Source organism: Seriola dumerili, unplaced genomic scaffold, assembly GCF_002260705.1.
Source record: "Seriola dumerili isolate Sdu_G_001 unplaced genomic scaffold, Sdu_1.0 BDQW01000226.1, whole genome shotgun sequence".
NCBI classification, from domain to species: domain Eukaryota; kingdom Metazoa; phylum Chordata; class Actinopteri; order Carangiformes; family Carangidae; genus Seriola; species Seriola dumerili.
In genome coordinates, this window is record NW_019174481.1 from 5,465,325 (window position 1) to 5,483,748 (window position 18,424).

The 18,424-nt window shown below is 39.4% G+C and overlaps 1 protein-coding gene across 1 annotated transcript; it reads right to left on the bottom strand.

Moving 5' to 3' along the window:
- Positions 1-9,108: 9,108 nt before the first annotated feature.
- LOC111229127 (fibronectin type III domain-containing protein 7-like) lies at positions 9,109-16,441 on the bottom strand. Its single transcript, XM_022755315.1, has 13 exons — positions 16,385-16,441; positions 15,847-15,865; positions 15,435-15,692; positions 14,347-14,601; positions 13,434-13,691; positions 13,076-13,330; positions 12,607-12,861; positions 11,670-11,927; positions 10,800-11,057; positions 10,262-10,516; positions 9,667-9,930; positions 9,554-9,577; positions 9,109-9,140 (listed from the first exon to the last, which is right to left on the bottom strand). The coding sequence occupies exons 1-13, from the start codon at positions 16,439-16,441 to the stop codon at positions 9,109-9,111; spliced, it is 2,448 nt and encodes an 815-aa protein (XP_022611036.1).
- Between the last annotated feature and the right edge of the window lie 1,983 nt (positions 16,442-18,424).

Genomic DNA, 18,424 nt, shown 5'->3' on the forward strand with positions numbered 1-18,424 from the left:
ATCATCTAAAGAACCAGAGATCTGACTCCTTTTGTAATTTACGTCTTTGTTTGCATTCAGCATTTCTTTGGCGTAAACAGGCAGGTGTGTTAGGTGTGTGTGTATGCGAGACACTAGATCACTTCCCTGGGCAGACTGTGTGTGTGTGTGTCTCCCTCACCTTTTCACTTTCCAGACTGATACTATAGCTGACCTTTGGGATAATTCCCTGATTTCAATAGACTGTAAAGAGCTTTAGATTGACTGGTGTTGGATGGCAGGACTCGGTAGCTAATGAGAGGGTGTGTTTCGCCGCTGAGCACTAGAAAAGAGCATAGGACACCATGGGAGGAACCTAAACAGCTTCCCAGAGGACAGACTTATGGGGAGGGTTAGTGATGAAGAGCTTAGAGTATGCCCAGAAGTGTGAGTGTGTGTGACAGTGAGTGATGCAATGAGAAAGGCGTGTGCGTGCACATGGGAAACATATGCAGACAGGTGATGAGGCACAGACAATACAAGCATTGAAAAGCAAGTGCAAGCCATGTCTGTAGTTTCCACACGAGCAGGTGCTCCGCTCACCTGTCTCGAACAAGGTGGAGGTGTTGGACGTGCTCTCGCAGTCGTCAGAGATAGCTGTGACATGGACCTGGTACTTCTCACCACATTTGAGCATGGTGATCTGACAGCTAGTGGAGGCTGACGTACAGTTAAGGGACGCGCCGGTGCCATCGATGGCTGTGGCCCTGTACAAGTTGGCGCCAAACACCAAATCCCAAGTCACCGTCACCATGCCGCTGGAGCAGCTGTAGTCCACAGACATTGTCGTCACTGGGTTTATGGCTGAAGAAAAAGTGTTTGAAAAATACAAACAGATGATCCAGATCTTTAGAATATTTATCTTAATCCTAATGTTTTGTTGTTGTTACATAAGTAGCATCACTGTGAAGGATCATGCACTGTATATCTCCTTGTCTGTGAATGACAAACAAAAGGAATATGTATTTCTTCATGCACAGGCCGTATATATACTTCATGAAGTATTTTGTGTAATAACAATAGTTTCTGTATTATGTCACCTCCATCAAATGTTACCACTTCAGTACTTCTCTACATAGTGGTTGATTTTGCATTTATGAATGCAGACAATGAGGAATTAAGGCCAATAATACAACTGAACATCAGGGTTAAAGTGAGAGTGTATCAATCCCTTCTATTGCTAAAATACTCACTAGAGGTAGTGTGTGAAACATTCGAGGCCTCTCCAGGGACCAAGAACACGTTGACTGATGATACTCCCACTGTGTAAGTGGAGCAGGGCTCCAGATTACTGATATCCATAGATGTGGTTGAAGTGTTTCTGATGACCGGGGCGTTGCTCGGGTTGTCGTTGTCACTCACGGCCACTTGATAAAGCAGGACTTTGCTTACAGAGTTCCAAGTGACTCGGGCTGTGCTCTTTCCCGTCTGGACAAGGGCCACACCAGTTGGTGGCTGCACCACTTCCAAGAGAAAATACAGGTTTCACTCTAGTGCATTTAGAAATCACTACCTAAGTTTTCATAAGTTGCAGTTAAGCAATTTTCTGAGTATCAAGCTCCTGATTAAAGGTCAACTAAAGCAGCATCTTATGTGCACTTACGCGTCATGATTGTCCTTATATTACTTTTGGCACCCCTTCCAGCACTGTTGGAGGAGTAAATGTAACAGTTGTAAGTTGTAGAGGGAGTCAAGCCGTCCACTTGTCCACTCAGGGCTGTGAAGGTCTGGTTGTATTTCCTTGCGGGAAAGCTGAACAACTCTTCCACAAACAAGATGTAACTGTCCGCCCCTATCACACTGGACCACTCAAACTGTATAGACGTACTTGAAATAGCTTTGGAAAAGGTGATCTGAGATGTGGCAGGCACTGTGGGAATGTAAGAGAAAGCAATTCAATATTACTCAACAAAGGGATTCTTCTGATTTATTTAACTATATTTTAAAATTATTTTTTGTTTTTACCTGTCATGGTTGTTTCAACGTCTGTGCACACAACAGTATAAAACTGAAAGACCTTCAGTGAAACTTGATAGACATGTCCAGGTCTTAACCCCTGAATCAGCCTCTGTGTGCTGGGTGCTGACTGCATCACCACCACTGGGGCGATACTGGTAGAGTTCACAACTCTCAACTCTAGTAAAACCGAAGTTCCACTGTAGCTGCTCCACACCACATTCAGTGTTGATGCTGAAGAAGATGTCACTGACACAATATCACATCCTGAAAAAAATTAAAATATATATATTTTTATGCCATAAAGAGAAGAGCAACAGATGTTTGTAACACATTGTAAAATACTTATGCTGAAAGTGGTGAAGCAGAAAAACTGTATAAAATAATGCCCTGCAGTGTAATACGATCAATTTTATCTTACTATTAAATAATACAGTGAGGCTATAAGAATATTGTCCATTATTATCCATAAGTGTTCAATATATGAATTTCCATTTTTAGATGTCATGCACAGAAATAATTACAAACTGCCAATTACTGTGCAAGAATAGACATTGGGCAAGATTAGATTTTAGATTACTTTTGTTTGTTGGTCATGTTCTTACCATGAATAATAGTTTAAAACCACAATTAAACATTTGGTTTCTTCAACTTTCAATTAACAACAAAAATCCACCTTTAAACTTGAAAGAGATAACAATTTGACTTTTATCGTGATAATTATCGATATCAGCTGATATTAGTTTTTTTTATTGCGGTAACATTTTTTGCCCAAATGTTTATTACTTCAGAGGTGGTGGCCCTCTTGTGGTGGAGACCTGTCCAGCTGCTATTATCATTTTCAACTAGTCATATTGTTAATCTTAATGCACACAACTTCCCTGCAGTGTGTCTGTATGGTGAACACACTCAAGCTGAACTACTCATAATCACTCCTTTCCACATACTGGTTCATCAGTGATACTTGTCATCTGGGTAGCTTACTCTTCATTGGCATTCACTGAATAAATTGGCACAGTAATTAACCACAATCAGCGGCTTTTACTTTAAATTATTTATTTGCTCTTGTTTTTCTTTTAATCTATCAGTTTGGTTTAAAGAAATTTTACATTGTGGTACTTTTCCTTAGTGGATTTCAGTGAATTTTATTTTTTGATTCAATATTAAGGCCATTTTTGACCAAAGCCTCATTTCTGCATAGTTGGGGCCACAGTTGACAATAAGATGTTATACATTAACAAACATAAAGCTGTAAATAGATGAACTTCAAAGTAATTAAAAATCATTGTGCTAATATTTGATCAATAGATCTTTTGAATATAGACTGTATAGCTGGACAAATTATCTGCCCCACCTGCCTTTTTAGTGATGGACAAAAAACATGTGTCTGTCAAATTTAGTTTGCTACAAACCACTCAGTGTTCTTCTCACATAAACTGTATCAGTCAGAGCTCTCACCTGTAGCCAAAACATGTTGCATCTAAAAAAAAAAGAAAGAAAAAAAAAAAAAACTAATTAATTAATTAGGAACTATTACATAACAGTTATATGATAAAATTAAAAAAAATCTAAACAAAACTGAATACAAATGTATAATTACCTGTATGACAGACAAAAGAATTACTGTTGGGTAAAACATCCACATCTTATCCATTGTTAACGTCAGGGTCTCAGTAAGTTACATCCATACGTGGCCTCTGCACTTAGGAGCTCATCTGAAATCTTTACCTGCTGAGCGCTGTAGATCAACTTTGTGGGAACCAATCAGGACATCCTAAATGAGGACAGGTGGATGCCTGTGGGCTCTCTGTCATCATGAGAAGGAAACAGTATGTGGCTTGTTAGGTGGAGGTGGGGGCGCTTTCAGTTCCCCACCCCGTTACATTCAAACTGCTCTTCCATGTTCCTGGAATATTTAATTTCTGTTCCTTATAACTGAAGTCTGTGTCTGCACTTGACCAACTTAGCTTTGAAGGTAAAAAAAAAACAAAAACAAACTCTGACACTGATTTTTATCCAAATATCTATTTTTGATTGATAATTCTCCCTTCATTGTACAGAAACAGGATTGGCCTGCTGTAGGGTAACATGAGCTCCTTTGTATCACATACTAAGAAGGGAATTGACTCAGGTCCCCCTACAGCATCCTTCCTGGATTGATGTCATTTCTCTTGGAAATGCTCTGTCGTTAGGAATCCTTGTATAATGGCTTCCCTTTAGGACTTATGTTGACTTTCAAAAACAGCCATGTACAAAAATGTGAGTTGTTTTCATCAGATTGTTAATGCCTTGGTCATTAGTTTTGTATTGATTTGAACTTAGCTGTAACTTACTAATGTATTTCCAAGCAAGGCTTCAGCAATTTGGTACCAATTATGAGGGAAACTGAGAAATAATTCAGAAACCCTCAATATCCCTCAGTTTCCTAGGAAGACTAACAAAACAAAAAAATAGAAAATGTGCCATGCTGGGTCACTTTATTTCATGTGTCCAGGCTGTGGAAATTACGTAGAAATACATTTATAAGTTTAACTGATGAGTCTGTGAACTTTTAAAGCATGGAGTGTGTTTTATTTGTTGATCATCTTGTGAGTCTGAAAGACAAAACTAAGGAATTTTCATTGCAAATAATATGCAGTATAAACGTTCATTACATTTATATTTCCCTGTCTTTACCAAGCAGATGTACAGTATAATGTGTGGCAGATTATGATGAATCCAAATTAAGAATTTCTTAGAATCTCTAGGAAATCTCCTATTTACAACTGAACACCAGCTGATTTTAGTTAGTTGTGGAAAATACTGACCTGTAGAATAAAGTTTAACTGTTTTTTTTTCACATTTCAAGTTGCTGAATCAAGGACATCAATTACAGTTGTATAAAAGGCACATGGTCAATTATTTCTTCTCAATTTTAACTACAACTAAACTTTAACTCAAATACTTTGCCATGGAAAGAGAAAATAGATGATGGTTCTATAGCTTGTCCTTGTATAAAACATACATTTTGTCAGATTGCTAGATAAAAATCAAGTCATGAAGAGTTAGCTGAACATTAAAAGCAAGTTGAAATGGGAAACTAACAGATAAGTAAATAGGAGTCTCATCAGCACACTTTTTAAGCATCACATCATATTTGTGTAGGCTGTTTAATAGATATAGAATAATAATGGTCCTGTGATCGATCCCTGGGGCACACCAGTAGAAACTGTGAGGGAGGTGGAAGTACCTTCAACTTGTTCACACTGTGCTCTATGTGATAAATAGCGTTTAAACATGTTTCATATCATGTCAAAATCTTTAGACAGGTCAACAAATGGAGCTCCAGTTTCACCCATTATCTAGAAAAATTCCTGAGAGAACGTCACATCTCAGCCCCATGTAATGTAAAACTTTGAAGCTATAAGGAAGAACATGTCTCCAGGAGAAATGGACTTTGAAAACTAAGTTGAGTTTATCATCCATGTGTAATCAAGTAGTTTTAAATATATTTTATTCAGTACAACATTTTACTATTGTGTTTTTACTGCTTGTTTTTGTGGTGAATAGACACACCTTTGCTTATCTGGAGTACACAGCCACATGAAGTGGTAAATGATAGTAAGTATAACGTATCTTTTTAAATATTATATTATCCCTATAATCCTCATAGCCAGTCTTTTGGGAAATATGATATTGGATTAAAAGCACATTGTCCTCAATGCCAGACAGCTGCAGTTGCAGTTTATCGTGTAGAACAGAACATTCATTTTGAAAATCTGAAGTATAAACCACTCCCAGCAGTTCGTTTTTATAGAGTAAAATGTAGGTTGTTCAACCTCATTTCGTGTTGTTGGTTTGTTGTTTTTATCTCACTAAAAAAAAAAAGAAAAGAAAAAAACTAGCAAGTATCTAACTATCAATCAAGTCTAAATTAATTTTGACTTTTCATTCAAATTTGATCAGTCTATAGAGTTTGATTTTCTTATAAAGAAAGAATCAAAGATACGTTTTGTGACCCAGGATATTGAAACAACAAATCAATAATGGACTTGTAACTTTTTTACCATCATAAATGAGAGGCTAGATAGATTTCCAGTTCATAATAGGTGCTGTATCACAGTTTTAAGCTCAGTGTGTTCTGCTGGTGGTGTTACTTAAATAAATGTGATAGCTTGTTGCATGTTGCAGTGTGTGACAAAGAGAGCTGTGGACAATAGGTCCACACCTGTACCTCTTCCCTTAGCTCTGCCTGGCTGCTTGTGTTTGTCTTTAGTGTCATTTGTCCCATTGTGAGCATACATATCATCATCCTGAAATGTATCTGCCTGAGGGTCGGGGAGCTTGTGTTTGCCACATGCGGGAACCAAACAATTGTGAATACATGCATGTTTTGTGAATTCAGCCTGGTAATTGTAAAAGTCCATCTTTGGGATTGGCCCATTGCTTGTCTGGGTCAGAATCAACGTGATCAGCCAAGTACTGTATATTGACACATACATACAGTATACATAGATTACATGGAATCTGGTTTTCAATAACACTCAATTTGCAGTATACTGTGCAGTTTGTATAATAGTAATCTAAAATTGTATAGATTTTTGTTTTATTGTTTTTTTATATCAGATTTTATTGTGTTAATACCTGAAAAAAATCCTAAAATTAAAAAAAATAAACAAAATCAAAAAAATAAATAAAATTTTGCAGACCAAAAACACTGTTCAATAAGGTGGGATAATGTTCACATTGGTGTGACAGGGTAGAACCAAAATACTGCCTGTTTCAGTCCAGTCAGGTTTAGGAGCTGTAATCCAGGGTTCAGACACACTAATCTTAATCTTAACCACACAATATAGCTAAAGTGTACAGCAAACTATTACAGTGGATCAATAGCGAAGAAAGACTCACGATACACACTTAAATATCAAGTCACAGTTTTATTGTACTATTCTTGTACTGAAGAGTATAGCGCACACACTGCGCCTCATATGGTACCTTTTAATCCATAGATTGGCATAAAAATTTAAACAAACAAACATTCATGGTCCCCAGACAATATATCCTAATGACTTTGGTAATCCTCTGGCTATTTCTTTAGCAGCTTGAGATTTATTGTTTTCACTGAAATGTCTCAATAATTATTGGTTGGATAATTATACACACATTGAAGAATTGTGATATACTGATTTTACTCGGTATTTCCCAACGATGATCACATCACTTACCAATTTAAATTTGCAGTTAGTGCAAATATGTGAGTAAGCCTCACATAAAAGCACATTGCCTAAAGAAGGGTTGGGGATATTCAGTTCCTTTCTATATGCATTATAGTGTGCAACTGATTTTCAAAGTCTAAGATTATGAATTAAGAAATTAAATAATTCTATGGTATTTTACATGGTTCAGTAATGATCTGCCTGTCAAGCTTTTCTCATTAGTCAATCAACCAAATGAAGCACCAAGCTTGATCATCCACCCTTGAAATGTATAACACATGTGCAGCTACTCAGGCAGGGACAGTATAACTGACTTGGTATACCACAGTATACCACAGTTGTATAATTGACTTGGGTCAGTTATACAACTTTTAAGGTCAGTGAAAGTCTGCTCGGCAGGTATTCTATAACAGGTTCCGGTGTAAGATCAGTGTTTGGAAATTTCTTTCACCGTTTTTGTCTGGATTATTTTGAAGCACTGAGTATAGCTCGTGTATCCAAACCCACACACCAGAATGAAACATCTCGTCCTCATAAAAGAAGACCCACAGCACAGTGTTGTAATGCAAAAACGCTTTATTGTTGTCGTCTGTCAACTGAGAGAAAACAAATCCAGTGAAAGCAGATGTAACACTGAATCTCTCTTCAGCAATCTGATCAGACATATCATCCACAGGACTTGCCATGCGTAACTCCAGGCCAAAGAGATGGATACCTGCTGCCCCACTTTTAACTGACCTTCTTCTAGGTCACAAACCTGCTTTACAGCCTAGAAACATCACACAGCAGCCGTAAGGAGGTCTTCTACTTGGAGAAGTCCTAAAATGTTATTTTAAATTAATGTATTTTTCTTTGAATGAGTAGTGCTATGGAACTTTTATCAAGGGGTTCACTGTAAAGTTTCTGCTTCCTTTGCATTCATACTAGATGTCTTTACATGTGGAGGGTACATCAAGTCTCATTGTGAAAGGGCAACTGTAGTGATTAAATATGAGGAAATGCAGAGCAGAAAATGAAATAACATGTATCCTACAATAAAAAGTAGCAATATGGAAAATATTTTTCAAATACATTGGATAAATGCCCAAAGTAATTTTTTCCCCAAACATTCTCTGTCATATTTTTTCCTGTTTTTAATTTAATGTTTTAGCTTTTTGTTTTTTTTTATTCAGCAGAAACAGTTTGTCACACAATTTCTCTTGCAAACAGCAGTGACAACAAAACAGATATTTCTAAACAAGAGTGATATTTCATCTATATTGGATCTTCACGGTTGCACAGCTGGTGTAAACACAGTCCTCTGCCATTAGCGGTTGGTGGTGCTGGTGGGGGTGTTCACTATAAGGCAAGAGGAGAGAGAGACAGAGAGAAATAATCAACCTGGACTTGGTGGAAAAACCGGTTATAACCAATATCTCATGAAAGCTTCAGCACTGATTCATCACACTCGACAAATGGCTGTTTTGTCACACTGACTCAGGGGCTATTGAATATCTATCATTTCACAACCACTCATCACAGACACAGTAAGATATCACGTTCCCGCAGCAGATCATCTTTTACCTGAGTCACGTTCCCCTCATTCTTGTTTCCATGTTTTATAGAGAGACACATATTCAAGATGTCCCAGAGGTAAAGACAGATAGAGATCAGCCTCACCTGTTCCTGCTCTCGCATTCACACCTATTGTTATACCAGTGCACTATAGGTAGAGTCAATTTATGGATGCTTGTTATGCTGTCACAAGATACCCTTCAAGCTGCGGCCTGTGAAGGAAGCCTTCATCAGTTTCTCTCACACATGTTCACAGTCAACAGCGTAATGTAAAGGAAAGCACGTTGTTTGTCTCAGGCTGTTACATAACTCAGTTTTCATGTGGTCTGAAGACAGTATGTTCTTATCTGGAGGGAGAGAGTAACAAAAAAAACACTTACTTCATTTAATTCAAGCTTCGTCTTCCACGAGAGATCACTTGGAAAAAAAAAAGAAAGATGACAGTTTAGTGCAGCCACAGTTTTCAAACTGCTCATAACCTCATTAGACTTTAAAGCAACAATGCAGCATTTAGGGAAATATGATTATTCGCTTTGTTGTTGAGAGTTAGATGAGAGGATTGAACTCTGTTAATTGGTGACCTTTACACAGATTGTGTTACCTTGGAATCAAGCCAGGCTAGCTGTTTCCCCTGTTTATAGTCTTTGTGCTAAGCTATGCTAACCTACTCCCGGCTCGAGTTTAATATTTATCATGTAGACATGAGAGCGGTATCAAAATTCTCATGTAATTCTTAGCCAGAAAGTGTATGAACCAAAATGTCATACTATTCCTTTAACTACTGCAAAACATAATGTGAAGTTTACTGTTTAGAGGATACTTACCCATACCAGCGTTACTTCCTGGGCAGGGAACTGAGAAAATGACAAAAATTGAACATAAATCATACACAAATTAAATTAAATTAAAAATTGTGGCATTAATCATCCGCCGTATGACCCACCTGAATATGTCCTGGGCTGACAGAAGTTGACTTTGATCCCATTCTGTCCCACTGGCGACGCCAATACTGTATAGACATCCCCACATGTTTCCTCCTGGATATCACAGTATGTGCTCCCGGCAGCTGCGATGCAGGTGTAGTTGGCTCCTGTCCCGTACAGCTCTACTGTGTGGTTGTGGATCTGACGGCCCAGAGAGCGCCAGTACACCCTGAGAGAGTTGTTGGCCCTGCGATAGAGCTTGACGCCTGTTGGACAGCAGGGACCTACAAGAGAGTGAGAGGCTTTTTTGAGTAGTTGCAAAATGTGTTGGAGTTCCTGTCATGTTTAGATGCAACCATGCGCCTCACCCGTAACCCTGAAATAGCCACTGTGCCTTTATACATCTTATTATTATCTTATTATCTTTGTAGTTTTTTATTTCAGCTCATCATCATCCCGTGACTGATGGTTACTTCATTTGTCTTGGGCTATAGCTAAAGGCTTTTGGTAATCTTTTGATTGACCTGACTAGGACAAGTTTTCTTTGGATGTGTGCAGGTTTTGTCCCTGTGCTGGATATATATTCTAGATGTACATGCAAGTATTTGTCCTCACTGGAGGAGAATCCATGATATTTGCACTCTGACTTGTGTCCTGTGCTGCTGATAGCTTCCAGGTTGACGCTGTAGTTGGTGCTACAGGTGATGCATCCCATCAGGCAGTGGGTGTCCAGAGTGTGGCATTTAGCATATCCGCGGGAGGATGTCAGGGTGGTGATGTAGGAGCGAGCCCCACGACCAGGTGACCAGGTCACGTTGGTCATAGCTTGGGTGACCTGGGACACGTTCACAAACATGGGACAGCACGGACCTTGGGAAGAAGAATGCAGAACCATAATCAAAACTAGAGTGCATGCGTTTAAAGGCCTGGCATAAAAGAAGTTCTTCTCAATGCTTTACCTGGTTAAATAAATAAAGGTAATGGTGCTGCAGCTGTCTTTCAGTATGCTTTTTCTTCCATTCCATGACTTGCAAGTGATAAACATGTCTAAAATAACCTATTTAAGTTCATATTCTTATTATGAGAAGCCTACATTACTCTAATTTTGAAATAAAGGTGGGATCAGTGATAACCCAAGATACTTCTGTCATACCTGTTTCCAAAGGTTTACTGAACCCGGGTAGACTCCGTCCTACAGCTGTGGTGGCCACTGCTGTGACTTCATAGACTGAACCGCAGGGCAGCTCTGTGAGCTCGCAGGAGCTGTTTCTTGTCTGGCAAGCATGTGTGTTATAGCGTCCGATGGCGGTGATGGTGTAATTTGTGTTGCGTGTGTTGGGGTTGGTGATGAGGACTCTGTATGTAGAGTTGTTCGTCTGTGTCATATTCAGGATCTCTGGAGAGCACGGAGCTGCAGAAACACAGACGGGGAACAGAGGACGTCATAAAGACACATCTAAGCGCAGAGTGAGAAATTATTTTAAAGAAATAGTTTGACATTATAGGAAATATCCTGAGAGATGATATTGATACTATTTTCATGTCTCTGGTAAATTTTAAGCTACCTTCAGAGGCTGGTTAGCTTAGCTTAGTTTAGCATAAAGACTGAAAACAGGGCAGAACAACTAGCCTGACTGTCATACCAGCACCTGTGTAAAGCAGGTGGAAAAATAACATGTAGGTGCTGGGAGTTGTAGTTTGTTAATTTTGGACAGAACCAGGCTATCTGTTTCCGCTCATTTCCAGCATTTTTGCTAAGCTAAGCTAACCAACTGTTGGCAGTAGCTTCATATTTTAGTTTATAGACATGAGAGTGGTATTGATCTATTCATCTAACTCTTGGCAAGATTTGGAATATTTCCCAGTAGTAGTAGCGGTAGGCTTACCTGTTCAATATTTTAGATTGATCAGCCTATCTCAAAAGATGATTTGCATGTCATGTGTGTGCAAAATAAATTAGTCTTCATGATGTGAAATGTCACTCTACATCTCACCTCATGTTTTCAAACAAACCCGTTGATACCTGTCTCATGTGTGTGTGGTGTGCAGGTGCGGTTGCATCCTCTTAACTCGCTGCAGGGTGTGACTGTCACAGAATAAGCTGTGTTGCACCTCAGATCTGACAGGGCGCACACCGGTGCCGTGTCATTACAGTGGATGACATCATTGGTCTGTTTTGCTGTTGTCTCGTACAGCTCGGCTCCTTTGACCGGTGACCACATGATCTCCAGGGTGTCTGCAGAAACCAGCTTTATGGTAACACCCTGTGGACAGCAAGGAACTGGGGGGGTGGGGTGGGGTGGGGGGGTGAGGAGAAATGCAAAAGTTAGGTGAGAATAATAACTGACACTGGGCAAAAGATCACACAGGTGGCTTTATATGTTTTCATCTACCTTCCACACAGCCATTGTTTTCACCTCATGTCAGTACAGTGTGATTTTACAGGAACTTGAAACATAAATCCATCACAGTGCAGTTTTTTTCTCCTTTTTCTCTTTGAAGAACTGCCGCTTTTTATAGCAAACAATTTGACTTGTCATACCAGAAAAGGGCACAGGTGTAACTAACAACATGATGGCTCTGTTCCACGTGTCCTAAAAAGCCATGCCAGTGCTTTTAATACCAGGGACATGACATCCAACATTCTTAATTACATCTGGGCTTTTCCCATTGTAGCTCATCAAAATATCTGCCAAAGAAAGATGATATTTTCACAACAATGCCATGGTGGAGCTTTCAGGAAAGCTCAGACATCTGAGATTTTGGAGCCAACTAGGTTTTCACATGGCAGTGAAATGAGGCCAGTCACAGCTTGTGTGGTGCTAGTTATGCTCATAATGCAAAGTACACACGATGTGAAGTTAAAAATACAAAACCAGTTGTATGGTCCTTCGACTTGAAAACAAAAACATGTGTTGGTGGTGCTACTACAAGTGGGTGCTTCTGTGTGGTGGTCCTACTGGTGGTGTAGTTGCGGACGTGTGAATAAGGGCTGGAGCCGCCCTGGTTGTAGGGGAAGACGGAGGTGAGGTAGGTGTAGCCACACATGCAGAAAAATGGGCAGGTGGTTTCAGTGGTGTTGCACGACATCTCAGTCCCGTCGTCCCTCTTTATGAAAGCCATGTAGTACTCCACCATTGGCACCTCATCCCACACCAGAGAGCAGTTCCCTGCAGTGGGCTCCTCCACCCAGCTGTTCTCTGGGGGACATGGATCTGGCAGAGAAAGAGAGATGGAGGTTAATGGAGGGAAAAGAGAATGGGCATCACTTGTTGAGACAGATGGTTAGCATCTGACATCATCAAGAAAGCAAATAAGCGTATTTCTCGAAATGCTGATCTATTCATGTCAACATAGGATTTTGTGATTGATTTTCCAAATGTATACGAGTATGCTGTATGTGGCTGAGGTTGTGTGTGATATACCCACATGTAATGTAGTCAGCTGGTTGTGAAGGGCTGCTGGGACCAGCTTTGTTATAGGCTGTGACAACGACAGAGTGGTTCTGGCCACAGTCTACAGGTGTGATGTAGCAGTAGCTGTTAACTGTTGCGGTACAGTTTTGGGCATTAGAGGTCAACGCTAGGTAGTTCTCAGCTCCCTGCGCTGGCAGCCAGTACACAGTGATCCCAAGGGACCGACCCATCCCTGTCACCTGAACTGTCACATCTGTGCTCGGAGGACCTGAAATTGAAAGACAAAAAGAAATAATGTTACCACCAACTTAGCTATTGGGGTTTGAAGTGTAGGTTTTCTGTCACATCAGCTTAATCCTTATCGTTCTTACGAGTGATCTGGCAGACAGTGGTGTCGTCTCCAGTGCGACCCTCAGAGTCCCAGGCCATGCCCTTGATACAGTAGGTAATTCCTGCTTCAAGGTCATCAAAGGTCACCATGGTGTCAGTGGTGTTCAGTTTGAGACGGGAGCTAGAGCCCTGTCGGATAATGCAGAGCGTGTAGAGGACAGCGTGCTCAACCGGGGGCCAAGTCACAAGGATGGTGTCGTTGCTAGGGGAGCTGGTGTTCATCATGGGAGCAATCACCACTGCAGGCAAGGACAAAGAAAGAGAAATGAGGGTGAATGAAAAAAAGAAATTGAACAGACCAACACACAGATTTCATACTTCACCAATTTCTTTTTCGTAAGAGGTGTGAAATGGAAACAATTTCCCTGTGATTATGTTACATTCATTCTTTCTTTTGGAACGGAGACAACCTAGTTCTCATGGTTTCTCTTTTCAGATCATGAGGATAGTATAGTGCAGAGGGATGGATACAGTTTCCACCCTCTTGCGTTGGCTGCAAAGAGTGGAGACTGTGTGACAATGGACAATGAAATGACACGCCGTTATGGCCGGCGGAATGAGATAACAAGCTATTGTGCTACATGAACAACAGAGAGGCAGCGTTTCACTCTTCATACACCGATAAGCATCTTGAGTAAACTGCTTCAAATGTGTAGTGTCTGGACAAGTGAAAGTGGACAGAAATGGTCATTATTATCACATTTGATAGATTATTGCTAATAATATTACCAGTCGTCAAGGTGAACATGATAACTGTGCATTCAATAAATGTTTTCAGACCTGCTGAAAGAGATCATTGATCAGTTTTTCAATCTTCTACCACCATTTTTAATGCTTTGGCCACAGTGTAAAGTCAGCTATTTAGGACTCCAATTTTAGGCTTTTTGTTCATACCTGTCTTGACTTTGACAGGGTAGGAGGGTTGGCTCCTCCCTCCTGAGTTGACAGACATGACGCTCAGCATGTAGTCTGTGGTGGGCTGGAGATTCACCACGGTGCCTGGGGAGCCGCTCACCGGGGTCTCCGAGAAGAAATCATCTGACTCTGCCCTCAGGATGTAGCTGGTTGCCCCGGAAACCTCTGTGAACTCTACAGTGATGCTGTCGCTGCGTTTGGAGTAGGCTTTTATAATGCTGGGGACCTCAGGAGCTGAAGAAGAAACGATGGAAGTGAAATCAGTTACACTGATAACAAAATAAAAGCCTTTTAAACATGACAGTCAGAGTTAAAGAAGGGTCAGAATACTTTTAGGACTGTTTCTCCATTTTTCTTACATACAATAATATATGATAAATGCAGTGGTAGAATGTAACTAAGCACAAAGTGTTTATACTTTTCTATATAGTATAATAGTACTGTATTTTCTTTTTATACTACTTAATACTTCTTCACTACATTTAAGAATGTAATATTGCAATTTTTACTCCTACATTTATATTAAATATGCAAATTATGAGATCTATGAAATTAGTATTATTATTATTATATAGTACTTCTAATCTGTCATTCATTTTCTTATTTTATTGATTAATCATTGATCTATTAAACTTCTAAAATATCCATAACAGAGCCCAAGATCATGTCTTCTCATGTCTTGTTTTGTCCTATAGTCCAAAACCTAATCATATTCAGTTTATTATGATAAAAAGAAACAAAGTAATGCAGCTGATCCTCACAGTGGAGATGTTTGAGCCACAGAATGGTTGCTGTGTCATTGAAAAACTGATGCTTAATTGATTATCAAAATAGCTGATGTACAGCTCCTCCTGCATCAGCAATAATAATCCAGTATTAAAATACAATGACGAAGGCCATTCTGACTCCATAAGAAGTACTTTTACTCTTATACTTTAAGTACATTTAGGTGATAACACTGTGGTTCCTCTGCTGTTTAAATGGAAGATACAAGAATTAATCACATCTCCGTCTCTAAGTGTAATCAAGCGTCTGAATCCTTTACTGTCTTTGCTGTTGTTACTGACCTGTAGTCTCCTCAGTGAGTGCACTGCTGAGGACATTGAGAGCATTGTCCATGGCTTCTAGCTGCACGGTGTACAGCGTGTTTGGCGACAGGGAGTTGACTGAGCCCATCACAGAATTACCACTGAACTGAGCAAAGACGGGATATTTGGAGGAGTTCTTGGGTGTTGCTGTGATCTTGTAGGAGCTGGCACCAGTGGGGCCCTTCCACTGCACCGTCATGCTCTTAGATGTGACCGTAAACACTGAAATTGTGATGTCTGAAGGTAATAGAGAAGAACACAATGTTGGGACACCTTCAAAAAATGGACATGTATACAGTATGTAAAGTAAAAGTTTTATTTTTGGGTCCTTTTCATGGTTGTTTGCATTTTAAGATTAAGCATTTTATAAATCTAAAAGAAGATGATTTACCATTTTGGGCGGCACAAATCTGAAAATGACAGAACGTGGAAAGTTAATGGATGAAAAGAGGAACTAACTTGATGAGTAATGGCTGGAAAAACACTATTTTAAAGACAAGGACACAGTTCCAGGAGCAGCAAGCTGTTGGTATTTCACATTATATCCTGAGGCAAATTATGGCCTGTATCATGTTCTTGGAGCATGAGAGGCAGCAGGCTGCACATTACCTTCACTCAACACAGATCTCAGGAGTGGTCGGTGCAGGTATTTCTTTCAGGTCGGAATGAATTTGTCTATTGAGCTATGGTCGGGCATGCCACACGCACTTGTTGAAAGCAGTGACACTCAAAAGAGCCACTGTTCTTATGTTTCAAAACTCCCACAGCTATACACTATTCTTTATCTGGATATATAAAAATGTGCACTGTATCAAAAATAGGAAAATATGACAACTACTTGCACACTGATGATGTTAAAATTGTTGGTATTTTTGTTACAGTACTTCATAGAAAATGAACATATAATGTTATAAATGATCATCTCTTACCTCTGTGAAGGTCAATAAAAGCAACACCTGTAGCATCTTTAACTGTGTTGTTCCCATACTGCCTGCAGGCAAGTTGTGTGATGCTGTGATGAAAATGACTTCAGGGAAGCAGCTCAAGCTTAAATTAGATTTTTTTTTTTTTTGTCTTTTTCTCTCTCTCCCTCCCTCCCTTTCTCTCTCTCTTTTTCTCTCTCAGATGAAACGACAGGTCCTTTATTGTTTCAGCAAATACCAAAGAGCTCAAAGGCTGTAACTCCTCCCCTCAGGGTGTTTGGGTGGCCTATCAGAGCGAGAGGAGGAAGCTCACCTGTGAGAGACGAGGATGCAGATAAAAAAATACTTTTGTTAAAAACCTTGAACATTTTGATTTTTCAGTCATGATCCTAACATGTAGAGAGTGGTGAAAATTGTTTCCTGTCTTTAAGTCTTGAATATTTTGTATCCACTAAAGAAACCACCCTAACATCCCAGTGAAGAAACTTATCTTTACATAAAAAGATAACTTGATACAAATGATGATCTATATCTGCTGCTAGTGTGTCCTATGGTTTCCACGTCAAATCAAACCAAGTTTATTCAGAGCCAGTATAAAACAACAGGAGTTAACCAAAGTGCTGCACACATTTTAGTTAAAAGCACAACAATAGCATAGCGAGTAAAATGACACACAAAACACACAAATAATTGGGAAAAAAAAAAGGAACAACGACAAGACACAAGCCAATATCAGAGTATGTGCAAAAATGTGGAACAGAATAGAGAATAAAACTATATAAAGAACAATAAAATACTTAGACCACTAAGAGCAACCAGAGGCCAATGAAAACATATTGAGTTTTGTCTTAAAAGTGTCAACAGGAGGGAACGTTTGTGAAGGATGAAAACTCTTTCTGAGCAGTTAATCATTTTCTCCTCAATTTCTCATTGCCTGAAGAAACACATCACCTTTCAGATGTGTGTAATGTAATTATAGATACTGTGTTTTGGTTGGGTGTCAACAAAGTAAAGCATTTCATAGGGTTAGCTGCAACTGACGATGAATACGATACGCTCGCTTATTTTCTCTGATATAGTTGCAGTTAATTCATCCGCTTCAGAGTCGGCTAAAGCCACAGTCCTCTTTCACAACGACGTTGAAAAACTAATCAAACAACAGAAACAAGCTGGCTTATGTAACCCCATAGAAAACCTGTTTGGTCCGTTTGGATAACTGTAAGTTCGTACAATATGATTTACCATAGGGAACTTTACCATACTGTATAGAATTACTGCATGTGCAGTAGTATATGTGCAAATATTTCCAGTTAAAGTTTCAAAGACAACTTTTTAGCCATCCCGCTGAATGGTGAGGTTAGAATAAAAGCTTTTCTATTCCCCAGTGGCCGAGTATCTGCGTCAGGTGTGTATTATGAAGATGGGCTGGGAGGATCCCTAAGGACCAGCCATGGACAAACTCTTTTGTGAACAAAGGCCAAGAGGAGAAAGCTGATCAATTTCAACTTTACACAAGTGAGATAATTTCACTTTCAGAGAGTTCAAAGAACAGAAAGTAACAGTGTCGGATTTCCCAAATTACCTGTCTAATTGTTTTGTATAGAGATAATGCTCCAGTGTTATTCAGTATGTGGTAAAGGATGCAAGAATGATCATTAACCCTAAATTAATATTTTGTACAAGCTACATGGTCCTTTAAATGAAATCACCATCTCTGATATGACTGCAGATCACTGTTCAAAACTGTCAACTATTTGTTCTTACATCAGTTAAACAACGTGGATGATATTTTCTTTAAATTATGATGAGTTTAATAGTTGATTTTCATCAAAAATACTTGTATAGACCATATTCACAATATCAGTCTCAAAGGCTTCCACAGACCCATAAGTTCAAAAGAGGAAAACAAATGCAGTTTCTTGAGAGAATAACTTCAACATTGAAAGATATTTAGAAGAAAAGACATCGATCGATAGGCTGACTGCATAAAATGGTGACCTCCCTCTAAAGCACAAACTTTAGGGAGAACCAATCAATGAGCTTTCA

Coding starts and splice junctions, on each gene's coding strand:
- LOC111229127 (XM_022755315.1), bottom strand. CDS start 16,441: ATGGGAACAACACAGTTAAAGATGCTACAGGTGTTGCTTTTATTGACC. Junction 13,692..14,346: donor CCCTGTCAAAGTCAAGACAG/GTATGAACAAAA, acceptor CCTTGCCTGCAG/TGGTGATTGCTCCCATGATG. Junction 9,141..9,553: donor CTGCCCAGGAAGTAACGCTG/GTATGGGTAAGT, acceptor TTTTTTTCCAAG/TGATCTCTCGTGGAAGACGA.